General features: G+C 38.6%; 1 protein-coding gene and 1 long non-coding RNA gene across 2 annotated transcripts; both read right to left on the reverse strand.

Moving 5' to 3' along the window:
• Positions 1–540: 540 nt before the first annotated feature.
• On the reverse strand, positions 541–12,784 carry atcayb (ATCAY kinesin light chain interacting caytaxin b). Its single transcript, XM_014007428.1, is given in 14 exon segments — positions 541–1,160; positions 3,648–3,694; positions 3,822–3,869; positions 3,954–3,989; positions 4,274–4,372; positions 4,455–4,541; positions 4,659–4,790; positions 4,889–4,991; positions 6,199–6,216; positions 6,219–6,353; positions 6,736–6,963; positions 7,039–7,094; positions 9,742–9,844; positions 12,451–12,784. Coding segments are annotated over 12 exon segments (1,059 nt in total). The 5' UTR covers positions 9,819–9,844; positions 12,451–12,784; the 3' UTR covers positions 541–1,160; positions 3,648–3,654.
• A 410-nt stretch (positions 12,785–13,194) lies between these two features.
• LOC106516866 (uncharacterized) lies at positions 13,195–15,772 on the reverse strand. The gene is made up of 3 exons (XR_001310135.1): positions 15,733–15,772; positions 15,409–15,572; positions 13,195–13,338 (listed from the first exon to the last, which is right to left on the reverse strand). It is a non-coding gene; the product is annotated as an uncharacterized LOC106516866 (long non-coding RNA).
• Positions 15,773–15,777: the final 5 nt, after the last annotated feature.

Genomic DNA, 15,777 nt, shown 5'->3' on the forward strand with positions numbered 1-15,777 from the left:
GGGTTTATAGTGCGCAGGTGGGTCCGTTAGGTTCTATGGAGCTAAGCTGTGCAGTGATTTATGGACAAGAAGAAATATGTGTAAGTTAGGTAGGGTTTTTTTTATAAACACCATAGTGTGTCACAGTGTTGATATAACATGGTTTTTGTTTTTTTCCTCATTTGTCCTTGTGTGGTTTTTAGTTTTTCTGTTAAGGGTTGCGCCTCTTTGTGATGTCTTCATGAAGATGATCCTTGCTCTGTGCAGGGGATGCATGACCCAGGGCACCTGTTCTCCAATGTTTATGTTCTGTCTTCTGGATGGGTGTTCTGAACTGTAAATTCATTGTGCTCTGTACGATGACAAGAAAGATCTCTCTAGTCTAGTCTATGAACTTAGTAGCAATGAATGAAGAAGTGCAGCAGCATTCTGAACCAGCTGGAGTTGTCTAAGTGTGTTTTTTGGCAGTCCTTGAATAAGCTTTTATAGTAAAGTCAACTGGAAATGAAACATGACTTTAGGACATGAGACAGAGTCAAGACTATGAATCATCACAACAAGTCTTTTAGCGCATTTATTTATTTTTGTACAAACAGTGAATGGCACATATGAGTAACACTTAAAATATTTAATAAGACTCTCTCTTAAAATGTACTTCATTTCCATTGTAACAACTTTTTATTTTTATTTTTTGAAAACTAACAAAAACTATGTATCAAAGGAGAGAAGGATACAAACAAGCATGCTGACTGCATATTTAACGCTGGAGAAACCGCAACACATTTTTGCATCTGTAACATCAATCATAGGTTTAGAAAAAAAAAAGATTGTTCCACATTGTTTTAGCAAATACCCATAAAACCGAACGAAACTCATGGCATTCATGTGCAAACGTGTTTCTTAAAAATATATTACAACTGCGTCACAGAGTCTCCAAGAAGAGTTCTTTGTTATTTAAAGTTGGAATCATGCTTTACAGTTCAACTCAATTTCACATGCAGGAAGCTTTTTTTTTCTATTTTAGCTGCAAAGTCTTCTTATAGTTTTTTGTTACACATGTGAAAGAGGAGAAATACAGAGGAATGATTGTCCTGCAGCTGTTAATTAGCTCCGTTCAGGAGGTTTTCTTGTGCAAGAAGCTCGTGATGCCGGTTTCCCATTTTTCCATATGTCAGAAAGTCCTGCAACACAAATAAATAAAGTTGGATTCATTGCTTTCCACTAACAGTTTAAAACTGGTGCAAGCTCACAGATGGAGTGTTTAGATTCTGTGGCATGTTGAGCATAGACACTAAATCTAAACTAAACCCAACCTGACACATATCATATTGGTCGAGAGACGGTGCCTGTGTCCATTCCTGGGATGTCAGCCAATCCTCTGGGTGGAGGTTCTTTGATATATGAGGGCTGGTGCTGCGCATAGGGTTGAGCTTCTAAAATAATCTTCCATATTTTCCCCTCACTAACCCACGCTGACTGGTCTGGGTGGGTATTTCCCCCCCCAGATTTCATGACAGGTTCCGTGGCGCAGATCAATCTCGTCACTGGAGTCTGGCAAAAAATAGACCTGATTGGTTCTGCGCAGGCTGGTTTGAGGAGACAAGCAGCTGGACTTTATGTAACACGGGAGTGCTGTTAGAGGATTAACTAACATTACTTGGATCTGCACACAGTCTGAATTTCCACACCTGAAACATGACTTGGCAGAAAAGAGCTTGGCTCGGTGTCTGACGGTAATCAGAGAGTGGTGTGCAGCAGATTCATTTTCACGAATTACGGTCGCTTCTCTAATTGGATGCAATGACTAGAATGATATCAAAGCCTTTTTAGGTGCAGGTTTGAAAATAAAAAAAAAGTTGTAAATAAAATGTATAAATCATAATGTCATCAATAGATTTCAAGAAGGCATATCATGTTTTTAAATGCTTTTTCAAATTCAAATCATTCAGTTGGGGTCTATATAAAGTGGAACTGCAATGATTTGGTCTGAAGTCCTCATTATTGTAACTCCACAAGCCCCTCTTTCACCCCCTTTTCTGATGTGTCTCTCTCATCAACTCGTTTTGAGGCTGTATCTTTAAATCCAAACAACGTGCTTTACACCTTCCAGAGTGGTCCATTCGATAATTGGGTTTACGACTATATACCGGTGCAGAAACCTTTGATTTACAAATAAATTAAAAGATGGCAACAAGTGAAGACTTGTCCATCCAGCCTTAGATGTTGGAACCAGTGTCTGACCCAGATCCAGAGGAGAATGAAGACCACCAAATTGTAGTTGGTAAGTCCAGACATTATATGTCTGTTCTGTTGCAAATGCTGACTTAAAACTGTAGTTCAGAAATTAAAAAATAGAGAAAACTACATGGGTTGGACAAATATGACACAAAACGAATATAAAGGTATCTATGCAGCACCTGGAGAGACTAAATCCAGAATTTTTGCACTCATAAAGACTTCAAGTACACAACAAAATGTATTTAACAACAAACAAAGTGGATTTTACATAATGTCCTGATGCATCTCAGTAATCCAGGTAAAAAAATCAAAAAGAAAAAAATTGTATAGGTCTTCTGGACGGGTTCTTCTCTAATGAAACGTTTTGTCTCTTCTCCAAGAGACTTCTTCAGTCTGAGAGTTTCAGGCAAAATTCAGGCTTAAAAAGGCAGGGCTTAAAAGCCTGAATTTTGCCTGAAACTCTCAGACTGAAGAAGTCTCTTGGAGAAGTGACGAAACGTTTCATTAGAGAAGAACCCGTCCAGAAGAGCTATACAATTTTTTTCTTTTTGATTTTACATAATATGTCCTCTTACATGAATTTTGGGAAATCTATGTGAAAAGCACAAGCTCGAAAATCAGCCTTTATTCCATTTAAAATAGTCAAAATAGTTGAAAACACACAGAACAAATTGATAAATGGTAAGGTAAGTAAGCAATTTACAATTTTTATTAGGAGAAAGTACTTTTTTGTTTTAGGTGGGNACCACCATGGACTGGCCACAACTGAAATGGACTGAAACAAAGAAGAATGAAATGAAATTAGATTTTTGTTTTAGCCAATTATCAGCACACAGTTCAAGAGCTTGCCTCTCTGGTGGTATAGGGGTACATTAGTGTCTCTGGAATGAGAGGCTTATGCATCTTGTACAGTATATTTTTTGTGTTTATTTTCCTGTTTTAATATGCTTACTTTTTGTATTTTCTTTGTGTTCACTTTGTTTTCTGTGACTCTCTGTGTTTTCTGTCATCCTTCAGTCCGGCCCCGCCCACTTACACCTGTTCCCTGTTCTCATTAAGCCAAGCCGTCTCAACCTCAAACTATTTATGAACAAGGACCGAAAAGTTTTGTCTCCACTGCAAACGAACTCTCCGAGATGGTCTCAAAGAATTTCCGCGTTTCGAGGTTTGAGCCAGTGGAATAATTTGGACCTCGGTGACCCAGTGTTGAGAGCTGACCCGTTGGGCCTTTGGCTTGTGACCCAACATTCCAGACTATCCATCATCCAACATTTTAATTAACTGTATCATGTGTCTTTTGCTCGCATAAGCAAATATGTGTGAACAGAAAAAAGAAATCCCCCTGTGCGTTCGGGATAAATTACAGTGGGCTGACATTATAAACCTGCAGAGTTTATTAAAGGGCCTGATAAATGAGCAGGACTTCTCACCGTAATGTCAGATGTCACGACCAACTTCTGCCATCATTGATTTTGGTCTGGAAACACAAATTGTACATATTTAGCTAGAACCAATGCAGTTGATAATCTTACTCCAATTACAGATCTATTAAGATCTTTAAAGAACACTAAGCTGAGGAAAGCTGAAAATAAACAAGCGCTCACCTTTCTTTAGAGAAGGTTGAGTTGGTGTGTTGCTTCTCATGCTCTATTCTGTAAAAAAGTCCCGATTACTTTTTTCATGGAGGAAAAAAATACACATTTTTAATAGCCTACAAAACCAAAAGTGTTGCTTACCTTGATTTTTGTGATTTTATTTTCTCATCATCATACCTTTAAAAATAAACAGAAATTAATGTGAGATTGATGTTTAAATATTTGTTGTTTATTAATAATATCATTTATTATTTACTGTTTAATTGCTTTTTATCCCCACATACAGTTGAGAAATGAGAGAAGAACTTATAATGTGTAGAAAACAGCTTGAATGCTTCTGTGCATGAAATCTACAGAACTTCATCTGGGTATGTGCGTTTGTAACTCATAAAGTAACAAAAATGAGATTAGACATGTTTGGATTGTCTCAACAGCGACCCTTAGTGGTGGATAACACTTACTGCAGCACACATTCAGGGATCTGAACATGCTCCATGGGGATTATGTGGCTCAGTTCCTCCAGAGTTTGAACGTATCGGATCTTATCCATGAACTTCACGCTTCAACAAACATGAAACAAAAACACTGTTATATTATAGTTTCTTAAGTAACACATCAGCAGGGAGGGAAGTTGCCTCTTACCTGATGAAAGGTCTCGAGATGGCCAGAACCGTCCGGATAAACCATGTCGGGTGAACAATGATGAGACGTTTCAGATTTTTTCTCAGTCTGCATAAACATCAGAACACTATTAGGAGAATCTGAAGCATTTATCTCAGTAAAGTAATATTTCCCCCGCTTCTCATTTCCACCACTTTTTCAGAAATCCACCACTGTTCGATTTACTTTCTGTCAATCATCTGGTAGCATCTCCTCAACCAGCTGATTCCAGGCATCTTCCTGCGAGGAGTTGCTCCGTTCAGGTAAACGATCATGTAATCTTCAGCCACCAGCAGCTCCAGGCTGCTCACCACGTACCTGAGAAACGGAACAAGCAAACTGAACATGTGGATCCGTAATGCAACCTCTGTACATAAAACACGTGACGTCTTAAGAATCACAGAAAAAAACCCTACAGAAACAGATTCTCCATGATGTAGGTGTAGTCGTCACAGCTGCTGTCAGGGAGGTAACAGGCCGCGAACACGATGATGGCGTTCAAACCCTCACCATAATAACCTGAGAGAGAGAATACAAGCTTTTGTCATTTCTCACTTTTAGTTTGTTTTAATGTATTTTCATTCTGCCTGCTGCCTCGTTGTGATTGATTGAGATTCTGTGCTGTCATGATGTGGTTTCTCTACATTTTTGTTTTGAATGCACCACTGTACAGCCATCTCATCTATCCGTCCAGACTGTTGTAACTCTGGTGCTCACACACACACCCACAATCTGGTGCAGCTATCTTTGTGGGGACCTGGCACTGATTTCCATTATTCTACAGCCTAATCCTGACCACCAATCATAACCCTAACTTCACAGACCTACCTGACCCTAAAACTAATCTAAACTCAATTCACACCTTAGTCCTAAACTTAACCCCTGACCTACCAACAGTGGTTCCACTTAAAGGGGAAATATTATGTGTTTTTAGGCATACATTTAAATACTATACCATAATAAAGTATCTATGTCAACTTTAGCTGTTATTAAAATGCTGTTTTTATGTTTAAATAGAAAATAAACTTATCTTCTCATCACTTCCTCTTCTAAATGCCTTGAAATTGGCCTCTGTCTCTTTAAAAACCACCTTCTGCTTCTGTCTCGCTCATTTCAGTGTGGGGGAGGGGGTCATGCTCGCGGGGGGAACGGGGGGAGGCTGCCATGCTACAGTTTACTTGGTATCTGAAAATACATTTCCTCAAAGGTATTTCTAATCTGAAAAGAGGTTCACTGAGTGAGAACTAATGTTAGAAGCTCAGCAGACAGTTTAAGTTTCACTTTCACTTTCACCCGAGAGCCTGCAGGAGTCATGGGCGGGGTGTGTGGGGAGTGGGGTGTGCTCTGCCATGAGGAAGTTCAGCTTAAAGACACGTCCCAGGGGCGTTTCTGGTCCCAAAAGGCGTTTCTGGTCCCAAAAGGCATTTCTGGTCCCCGCCTGTCGTTTTGCTCCTCAGCATGGCTTCCTAAAAACTGCAGGATTTCTCAAACATGCATGAATGAGTCAAAGCAAGGCTTTGGGCATGTTTTTTATGGGAGTATAACATTATAACATGATATAAAACTCAAAAAAGTTGATTTTACATGATATTGCCCCTTTAAAAGGATTAGACTCAGGTCCCCACAAGTAGGTGTGTATGCCAAAAAAACCTGTCCCACAACATAAGGAATAACAGTCCCCCRCCKCCCCCCCCCCCCCCCCKCACACACACACACACTGACTGACCTCCATGTGTGACCACCCGTAGGTTCTGATGATCTGCATGTCAATCCGCTGCTCCTGATCGCCGATAATCACCGTTCTCCACAGACAACCAGACGAGTCTCTCTCTTCTTCGTTTTCACCTGGAAGACGCTTGGCTGTGGCAACAGGAGTGTCATCTAAATAAAACAAACAAAACAAACAAACCAAAAGAACTCCTGTTGGTCTTTAAAACTGTTTCTTTGTAGATTTGCGGTTTGTAAAACAAAGATTTGGCCAGTAAATCCATTCACTGGTTTCTCCAAAGCTGGTGCCACTAAAAGCATTTCATACACAATAATTCAGACATAACTGACACATTATAGGGTTTTCTCTGTAATAATTCAGTATATTATGATTTTTTTGACTATATTATGGTTTGTTCTCACAAGATTCATTATGAAAACACACCAAAAAGTTATGAATGTAATTTAAATTTTTAAAAAAATGTGTTTAAAATGGCAGTATGAGTGTTTCTCTCTGAAAGTTTTCATCTACAGTTTCCTAAGCTGTGTTTCGGACCTTCCCACTCCAGCTCGTTGCCGTTGTTCATAAATTCGAGGGAGTCGGTCTCATCAGGAGTCTCGATGTCGTCAACATTGATGTCCAGGTCGTCAGGTGTTTCTAGACAGTCGTCAGAGAGCATCGAGCCCTCGCTCTGATCCAGGGACAGGTTCATGTCAGGAGCAACCAGAGTGCGTCGCTTTCTCTGGTTTATGGAGGCCCCGACGTTTAAACTGGTGGGAGGATCTAGAAACAGCAGAAGAGTAAATATGTCATAAAGTAGGAAAAAAATGTTGATGAAGTTGTGATTATTCCACTTACTGTTTCTGTTGTCTGTCAACCCACACGAGCCAGCATCTCCCTCCTCTGGAAGTGGCCTGAAAAACAAAATAAAACCCAACTTTTAGCTATTTCTACTGTTAGTTTATAATTATCCTTGGCACCAAGGAGCAGATACCGGTCCTGATGATGCGTTAAGGACCTCCGACGGCCCTGTCCAGCACTCCTGTCTCATGGAGTCTCCTCCATGCTCTTGAAACTGTGCCGGGAGACAGCAAGCCTTCTAGCAATGGCACAAATTGTCGTGCCATCTGGGTGGACTTGGTCCACTTGTAAAGCCTCTATGAGCTCCAGGTGTCACCTCATGCAGTGACATAGACCTTGGTCAAATCCAAAACTACTGGGAAGAAATGTCTACATCCTCCAGCTGAAAAAACATTCCTGTTTATGGGGGTCTCATCATTGCATCTTTGGTGCACCTGTTGTAAATTTCATCAACAGCTGACGCTGATTAACAACTCCCTCTGCTTCTTACCTGAACAGCTCAGTATTCCAGAGGTTTACCTGATTTGATATTATACTCTGATTTAAAAGTGTTCCTTTAATTTTTATTTGAGCAGTGTATTTTCTTTATCAATTACAGCATGCAGAATAAACTCAGCTCTACCCGGCTGGACGATGACTTAAAGTGGAGTTTAAAAAGAAAACCGAAGTATCAAAGCACTCACTTTTCACCTGCTCTTGCAAGTTATAATATGCTGACATGTTTGCAAAGTCTGCAGTGTGCTATTTTAAGTCTTGTGATGACTTATAGGAAGCCTCTATCCTGCTTTTGGAGCACTCTTTCTTCCATTTAGTCACAAGAACCTTGTTAAATGTTGGTTACCTTAGAGGTGTAATGTGTCTTTTTTCACACCAAATTCACAAAATCTACTTCAGTTCATTTTGTTCTACAATTATATGCAGTAATTTAATAATCTGTTTCTGTAGAAGTTTCAAATATAAACAGGAAGTTTAAACTCCTTAAAAACAATAGCTAGTGCAGGTTAATGAATGCAAAGCATGTCACAATAAACATGAACATTTAAATCATAACAAACACAGTTGCAAACCTCCTGATCTTCCACAGATTTACAGCGAGATGAGAAAGTTTGGGCAGCTTTGCTAATTTTCCTGATTTACCTTTATATATCATTGATTGTTTGGAGTACAAATATCAGTTAAATATATCATATAGGGGACAAACACAGTGATATTTGAGAAGTGAAATGAAGTTTAAATTATTTACAGAAAGTGTGCAATAACTGGTTAAATAAAATTAGGCCGGTACATAAATTTGGGCACCGTTTTCATTTTATTGATTTCAAAACCTTTACTGGAACTCAGATTTGGTTTGGTAAGTTCAGTGACCCTTGATCTCCAAACACAGGTGACTCCAATTATGAGAAAGGGTATTTAAGGGGGGCAATTGTAAGTTTTTCTCCTCTTTGCATCTTCACTGAAGAGTCACAGCATGGGAGTCTCAAAACAACTTTCAAATGAGCTGAAAACAAAGATTGTTCACCGTCATGGTGGGCACATGACACATGCCAGGACACGTCATGGCACTGCTTTTGCAAGTCTTTATCTAATCCTAGCAAGCATTTTGCTATTTTAGCTTTTAGCTGATATGCTGCTGCTTTTACCTAGTGTTTTGCTTCTTTTAGCTTTCAGGTAGGCTTAATATTTTCTGATCTATGGCTTTTAGCGAGCCTTTTACTGATTTTAGCTTTAAAAACTCATTTTCAGCTTCATCAAATTTCAGCAAAGTCATTCAACACATTATTTTTTTTAAAGAAAATGTAATTTTTTTCGTTTTGTAATGTAATAAGCATTAGTTTTATCTGTATTGTTTAAAAAGTACTGGGTTGTTTTACCTTTATTTAAACTTTAAACATGTTTTGTGTTTTTGGACAAGTTTTATTTATAAGGAAAATCATATTTTCTTAACTGCAAAAATTGCAGACTGCTGCTCTAGACTAAAACTTTTAAATGTTTTGCCTTTGTTATTAGGGCAAATTGTAATTTTTACAATTTCAAAAACAATGTTAAGCATCAATACTGAATCATGCTCTTCATTTCTTAATGATCCTGCAGTACAACCTTACGGCACCTCAGGAAGCAATATCTACTTTTAAGTAAAGCGACACTAGTAATTACCAATGCTCCTCTCACAGTATAAAGTATTATGGCAACAGAGGCAGCTTCAGTGAGCAGGGGTGAAAGAGTTAGATTACAGACAACAGCACACAGAAGGATAAAGACATTATCACAGGAATTCAATCACAAGCACGCCCAAAAACCACACAAATACGGGCTATCTGATGAAGCTGTGAGGATAATTGTTGTTATTATGTTGTCGGGAACTTTGCACCAACATTTGTGCAGCTCAGGAAGGGGAAAAAACAATTTGAAATGATAAATCAGTCCTCAGGTGAATGATAACCAAACTAATAAAAAAAAGGTGGATTATTTCCCTCTATTTTTTTGTCTTCCTTTTTTTCTTTTCTAAATCTCTGCCAGCTGCTTTTTTGTCCCCTGGCGTGATACCATCTCCCCACGTAATGATGGAAAACACACACCTGCTTCCTCTGAAGCACACACGTGTCTGACTTTCCATCCCGACCGGATCTGCTGTGTTCCAAGCTGGGGGCGCAAATCAACAAGCCTCAAAGCTTTCCTCTCACACACTGTTTTGACAAATACCTGGGGAAGTCCTCGTCCTGCCACTCATCTTTCACCTCCATGCTGTCCATGCGCAAAGTGGCTTCTGCTGTTCCCATCCTCTGCCAGGGAGGAGAGGCTGCAGCTGGGTGGGAGCAACAACAACAACAACAAAAAAAAAAAACACACAATCATTTATCACCTCATTCAGTGAGAGGCCTCATGTTGTAATACACACTGCTGTTAGCTGTGTTTAAGAGGGACTCCACCCGTTTTACACAACCCAGCTGATTTGATTTGGATAATCTACATTTTGGCTTTAAAAACGTGGGCGGCAACCAGACCGTGATGAGCTACTGTCTCAACGTGGGAGGAAGGAAATTTTGAGTTAGCCTTTTCTTTTTCCATTTATTAAAAGGAGTTTCTCTTAAAAAATACTTGTTAAACATACAAAAGCACCAACTTCATGACTTCATGTTTTATGGGTTGTTACAAGCCTGGGAAGCAGCTGCACTGGCTTATTTGTCACCTGCTGTGTGGGTGGGCGTATGCACGTGTTTCTGTGTCTGTTTGGTACCAATATCCTATGAGCTTTGAATCCTAATGAAACTTGCAGAAAGTATAAGTACTTGTGACATGCATAACCTTCAAATATAAAAAGTCAATGAAAAAAAACTTACAGAACTTGGCTCAGCCAAAGTGAAACAGGAAGTGACATCAACGGGGAACTCTTTAAGAATAGGAACTTCCTGGCCCTCGTTTATTGAAACAATGTTATTTTAACTCTGACTTTGCTTCATCGCTCTCTAGTGACTCAAAACAATCTAAATAAACTTTAGATTCCACAATCTGTGTCATTAGCTGTTGTCGCAGTGCTCTGTTTACAGTCAGACATTCTCCTTTGACATCACTTCCTGTTAATTCACATGCAAATATCTCAAGGACTGTTCATCTCAGCAGCATATTTTTTTGACAATATGTTACCAATGTTATCTTTTCCAAACCTACATTCATATTTTTAACAAAAATTTGACATCACAGGTACTTTAAACGTCTCAGTTTTAAAACTATGAGATTTTGACCTAGAGGCTGCAGAAGAGTAAAAACGAAACACCAAAATGGATATGCCAGTCAATTTTACTTATTCTTTTCTAAACTTTTGTATGGTTGTAGCTGAGAGTCACTCACAACACATAGTGTGACAATGACATTTTGCAAAACTGTTAAAATGTTATTTTCTAAGTTTGAACAAAACAAAAACCCTTGATTGTTGTCTTTTCAATATTTTACTTTTCTCTTTCAGGCTAATATGAGCTTAGATATGATTGAATTTAAACACAAGGTCTGTAATAAAAGAACTTAATAAAGCCTGGTGAATTTTTCTTACCAATATCCATGGGAAAGAAGACTAAAAGAAAGCAATTTGCTCAGACATCCGTCAGTTCCTCAAGGCAATACAACCAACCTCCTCATTTTATATAACAAAACAGAAACCTATGAGTTTCTGGTCTTGGGATTTGATGCACAGCTTTTATAGTTTCTTATATCAGAGTTATTTACAGCAGTCTAACATCCAGATATCAGTCATGCAGAGAAAACATCTTAACAGCGTTGTGTCCGAGCTACGTCACAGTCCCAGCCTGACTTCATGCCACAGCAGACGTTACCGCAGCCCATTTGTCCACTGGGACGGCACTGATTTGCTACATTTATGAAAATAAAACCCCCAGCAGGAGAAAAGTGAACTAATTCTGGACTAAACGCTGCAGGCTTTCAGACTGCTGGTGCTTTTTACACAGTTTGACCCCAAGAACAAGCTGCAATGCCTCATAGAAACCTCATGGGGAATTCTATTATAGACATGTTTTTTTTTTGTCCAAATGTGGATTTTCAAAGCTCAGACATTAAGAGAATATTTGATTGACTAATACAAAGTAATGATGCAAATACATGTCCTGTGGGGATTTGTGTCCAGCGCCACCTTTCCTCACATTCTCACAGACTTTGAATATCAGTTTTTGAGATAGTAAACTGTTGTAAGAACTACAAATAAAAATCTCTTGGGAGAAGTTGAATTATTCTTTTTGTATGACTTGCAGCTTGATATGCAGTGACAGGCCCACTGAGGAGGCTCATTTGTTCTTTTAATGATGTCACAGTTGTAGTTTGATCATAATTTACTGCCTGTGACACAGCAGCTATATCATCCATCTCTGCAGCGTAGCACCTTCTGGTGCTGCTTCCATTAAATTCCCTTTCCCTTCCTGTTTCCAGCAGCCATTGAAAGAGGGATGGGGTACACCTTAGATAAGTTCGTCACCTGGCCACATAGAGACAAACAAGCACTCTCACTTTGGGACAATTTAGAATTATCAAATAAGCTAACATGCATGTTTTTTGGTCTGTGGGAACCTGAGAGAAAACCCACACATGCACAGAGAGAACATGCAAACTCCACCAAGAAGAGGCCTCAGCTTCGAGATGAGCCTACCACCTTCTCTCTGAGGCAACAGCTCTGACCACTGTGCCACCGTGTCGCCTCCATCTAGTTCAAAATTACTTTTTCCTCCAAAATATGGAACAATTTCTGAACATCAACATTTATTGTGTTTTATTGTGACTAAAATATGGGTTTATGATATTTGTGAATCTCTGTACCGTTTTAGAACGTCTCAACTTTTATGGAAATGGGTTTGTTCTGGAATTTGTCCTGACAAACAATAATTTCACGTGTTTAAAAAAAATACTCACGTTTTTATAAAGCTCTCCTCTGTGTCGTTGGTTTCTTCTTCTGGTCTTTAAAGCTTCTGAGTGGAGGTCATCGCCATTTAATTCTCCAGGTGATATGCTCGTGTCCTCAGGAACTGGACCGCTGCGCAATTCCTGTTGGTTGGAGATGCTGCTGACGGAGACAGGGAGGCAAATTGTTTCCCCCTGTAGTGAGGAGAACAATGAGGAGAGTCAGAAGCTGACATCTTGTTGTCACATTGTTTTTATCGTCTCATAGCCTTAGATGCTGCTTAGTTTGGACAAAATGATCCACTTCTTTCGCTTCTGCTCTTCTCCACATAATCCCCGCCTCCTCCTCCTCCTCCTCCTCCTCCACCCCACCCCACCCTGGGCTCTAATCCTTCTGATGATGTCAGCTGTGCAGAAGCTGTAACATGCTGCTTATGTAACCACAACTGCCTACCTTCTGTTTGATTCTTTGAGGATTCTGTCTGAGGTCACGATCACCTGTTTGTCCCACGTTTGATCCATTCTGCGTCTGTCTTCTGTTGGGTTTCCATCTTCCCACGAGCCCCAAAAGACAGATCTCTCTTTTTCAGCCGTGTTTCCTAGGCAACAGCATCTTCCCGTTTCTCTCCTGATTTTTTCCCCCCCACCATCGAATGTAACCTCTCTCACGCTGGATGAAACCCCTCCTCCACGTGAGCTCACCTCCTCTCCTTTAGCTTGTTGGTTGTGATGCTTCCTCCTCCTCCTCCTCCTCCTCCCTCTGACCTCACAGCTGCTCTGAGTTCTGGTTGACGTCAGAAAACACAGGCATGTTTCTCTCATCCTTCTTTTCCACTGAACACTTCATGGAAAGACTTTCCTCCTGGTGTGTTTATTAACTCTATTGATCATGTGATGTTGCTGGAAAAAATGGACAATTTTTTTTGTGTCAGTTAGCAAAATATCTCGTGAACCACCAGACAAATTTTAACAAAACTTGCAGAAAGTAGTCATGGAATGTACATCTGCAGTTGATCAACTTTTGGATTTACCACAGTTCAAGATGACTGCCACAGCAAACTGACCTAAAAAACTCAAAAAATGGCAACAACTCTGTACATTTTACAGATAGTGTGCTAAAATTTTTGATAGTGTGCTAAAATACTATGTTTGACAGGTTGCACAAGATTTTTAGTTAAAATATTGCCATTTGGAGTCAATGTTCTATGTCTGTTAGCAAAATATCTCATGCATCACTGGACAGATTTAAATGAAACTTTCAGTCTGGATAAACTGCTCCAGCTGATTGACTTTCAGGATGTCTGCCACAGCTAAGTGATGGTAAAAAAAAAAAAACACAAAACTGCCATATTTTCAGAGTAGCTGAGAATAATTTTCAACACAAGTGTGACGTATGGTTGTATTAAATATTACTCATGCAGGGGTTAGTTAGTTTATTTCCAACATGTATACAAAACAAAACAAAAAAGATAAAAAACGATAACAAAATTAACATATTTGAAAAGGAATGGGAAGAAGCTTATTAAAAAATAGTAAATTCTTCTTTTTTCTTATTCCAAGTCACAATTTTATTAAGACTAAAACAACAATCTGTTTATCTACAAATTTATATAATACCAGAATATATTCATAAACGTAAATGTACGTGTACAGGGTATATGCATACACACATAAATGTATACATACACACATGTACACACATATATACACAGCCCCAAACATCTCTGTATATTGCAAATAATAGTAATAATAATAATAATAATAATAATAATAATAATAATAATAATCAAACACACTCAGCATCCCTATCTCTTTTGAAAATAACATTTTTAAACCTCTCCTTAAATTTTTTTCATGTTTGGACATTCCTTAAGTTCCACACTCAGACTGTTCCACAGTTTGACTCCATCAACAGAAATACAAAGCCCTTTGCGAGTTCTATGAACAATCTTTGATTTAAAGTTAAACTGACCCCTTCAATGATAACTCCCCTCCCCTTCAATAAATAATGTCTGAATATTACCTGGTAATAATTTGTTTTTTTGCTTTAAATATTATTAGTGCTGTTTATACCTCTACAAGATCTGTAAATTTGAGTAGTTTTGACAAAAAGAATAATGAAGTGGTGTGATCCCTATATCCAGCCCTGTGAATTAGCCTTATTGCTTTATTTTGCGAAATGAATTATTGCCCCAAACTACTGCATAATTTTTTTCCAATATGGAGGAACTATGGAACGGTAAAGAATATGAAGTGATTTGTAATTCAGAACTTATTTTTCTTTATGTAATATTGCAATTCCCCTTGACACTTTGACTTGTACATGTCTGATATGAGATTTCCAGCTTATTTTTCATCAATTATTACTCCAAGAAAATTATTTTCAGTCACCCTTTCAATTTGAAACCCCTCTAAATGAACTTGTAATTCTAATTTAGCTCTACCAAACCCAAAAATAATGAATTTAGTTTTGCTTAAATTCAATGATAATTTATTAGTGTCAAACCAATTTTTATTTTCGTTAGCTCTGTATTTATCCTATGCTCTAACAATTTCAAGTTATTACCTGAGAAAAATATGTTTGTATCATCAGCAAATAAGACTTCAAAGACTCTGATACCTTACATAAATCATTAATATTCAGAATAAATAACTTAGGATCCAATACTGACCCCTGGCGGACACCACAAGTAATGTCCAAACATGAAGAGCAGTGAACACCCATCTTTACAAAACTGGCTGGCTGGCTTGTGCAGGCATTGAGAACCTCATGTCATTAGAACCTCGTAATAAAACAGTTGTTTTCTCTCCCCACCACCTTTATAAGATAAGATAAAACTGCATTTATAAGAATGCAATTACAAGAAAGCAAGGTACAAATCAGAATTTTTATTTTGCTGCAAACAAAATGTATAAAATTAGCAATGAAAAATCTGAACATGATGATGATGAATACACTACATGACTGACCTGCAGTTTACAGGTGCCTAGGTGCCTGCAGAAAGTGGTTGACAGCTGCCTGGAAGTCAAATCCTGCCATGGACTACCTGTTGCAGCTGACTGATCAGCATGTCCAGCTGCCCATTGTCCAGTCTGATGCGGGTCTTCATCACAGCACATGAGCTTGTACATCTCTGAAAGATAAAAAGAAAAAAAGAAGTCAAGGAGTTGTGCTTACAGGCTGTAAGCAGAGTTTCAGTTATAGCTCTATTTACAATCACATTTTAAACATTATTGAACTGAAAAATGCAAGTTTGTTAATGCCATAACATTTATAAAATGTATGAAATATACCTTTGAAGATATGCTGTTTGTCTGTGTGTGTGTGTGTGTGTGTGT

Source organism: Austrofundulus limnaeus, unplaced genomic scaffold (genome assembly GCF_001266775.1).
Source record: "Austrofundulus limnaeus strain Quisiro unplaced genomic scaffold, Austrofundulus_limnaeus-1.0 Scaffold42, whole genome shotgun sequence".
In the NCBI taxonomy this organism is placed as follows: Eukaryota; Metazoa; Chordata; class Actinopteri; order Cyprinodontiformes; family Rivulidae; genus Austrofundulus; species Austrofundulus limnaeus.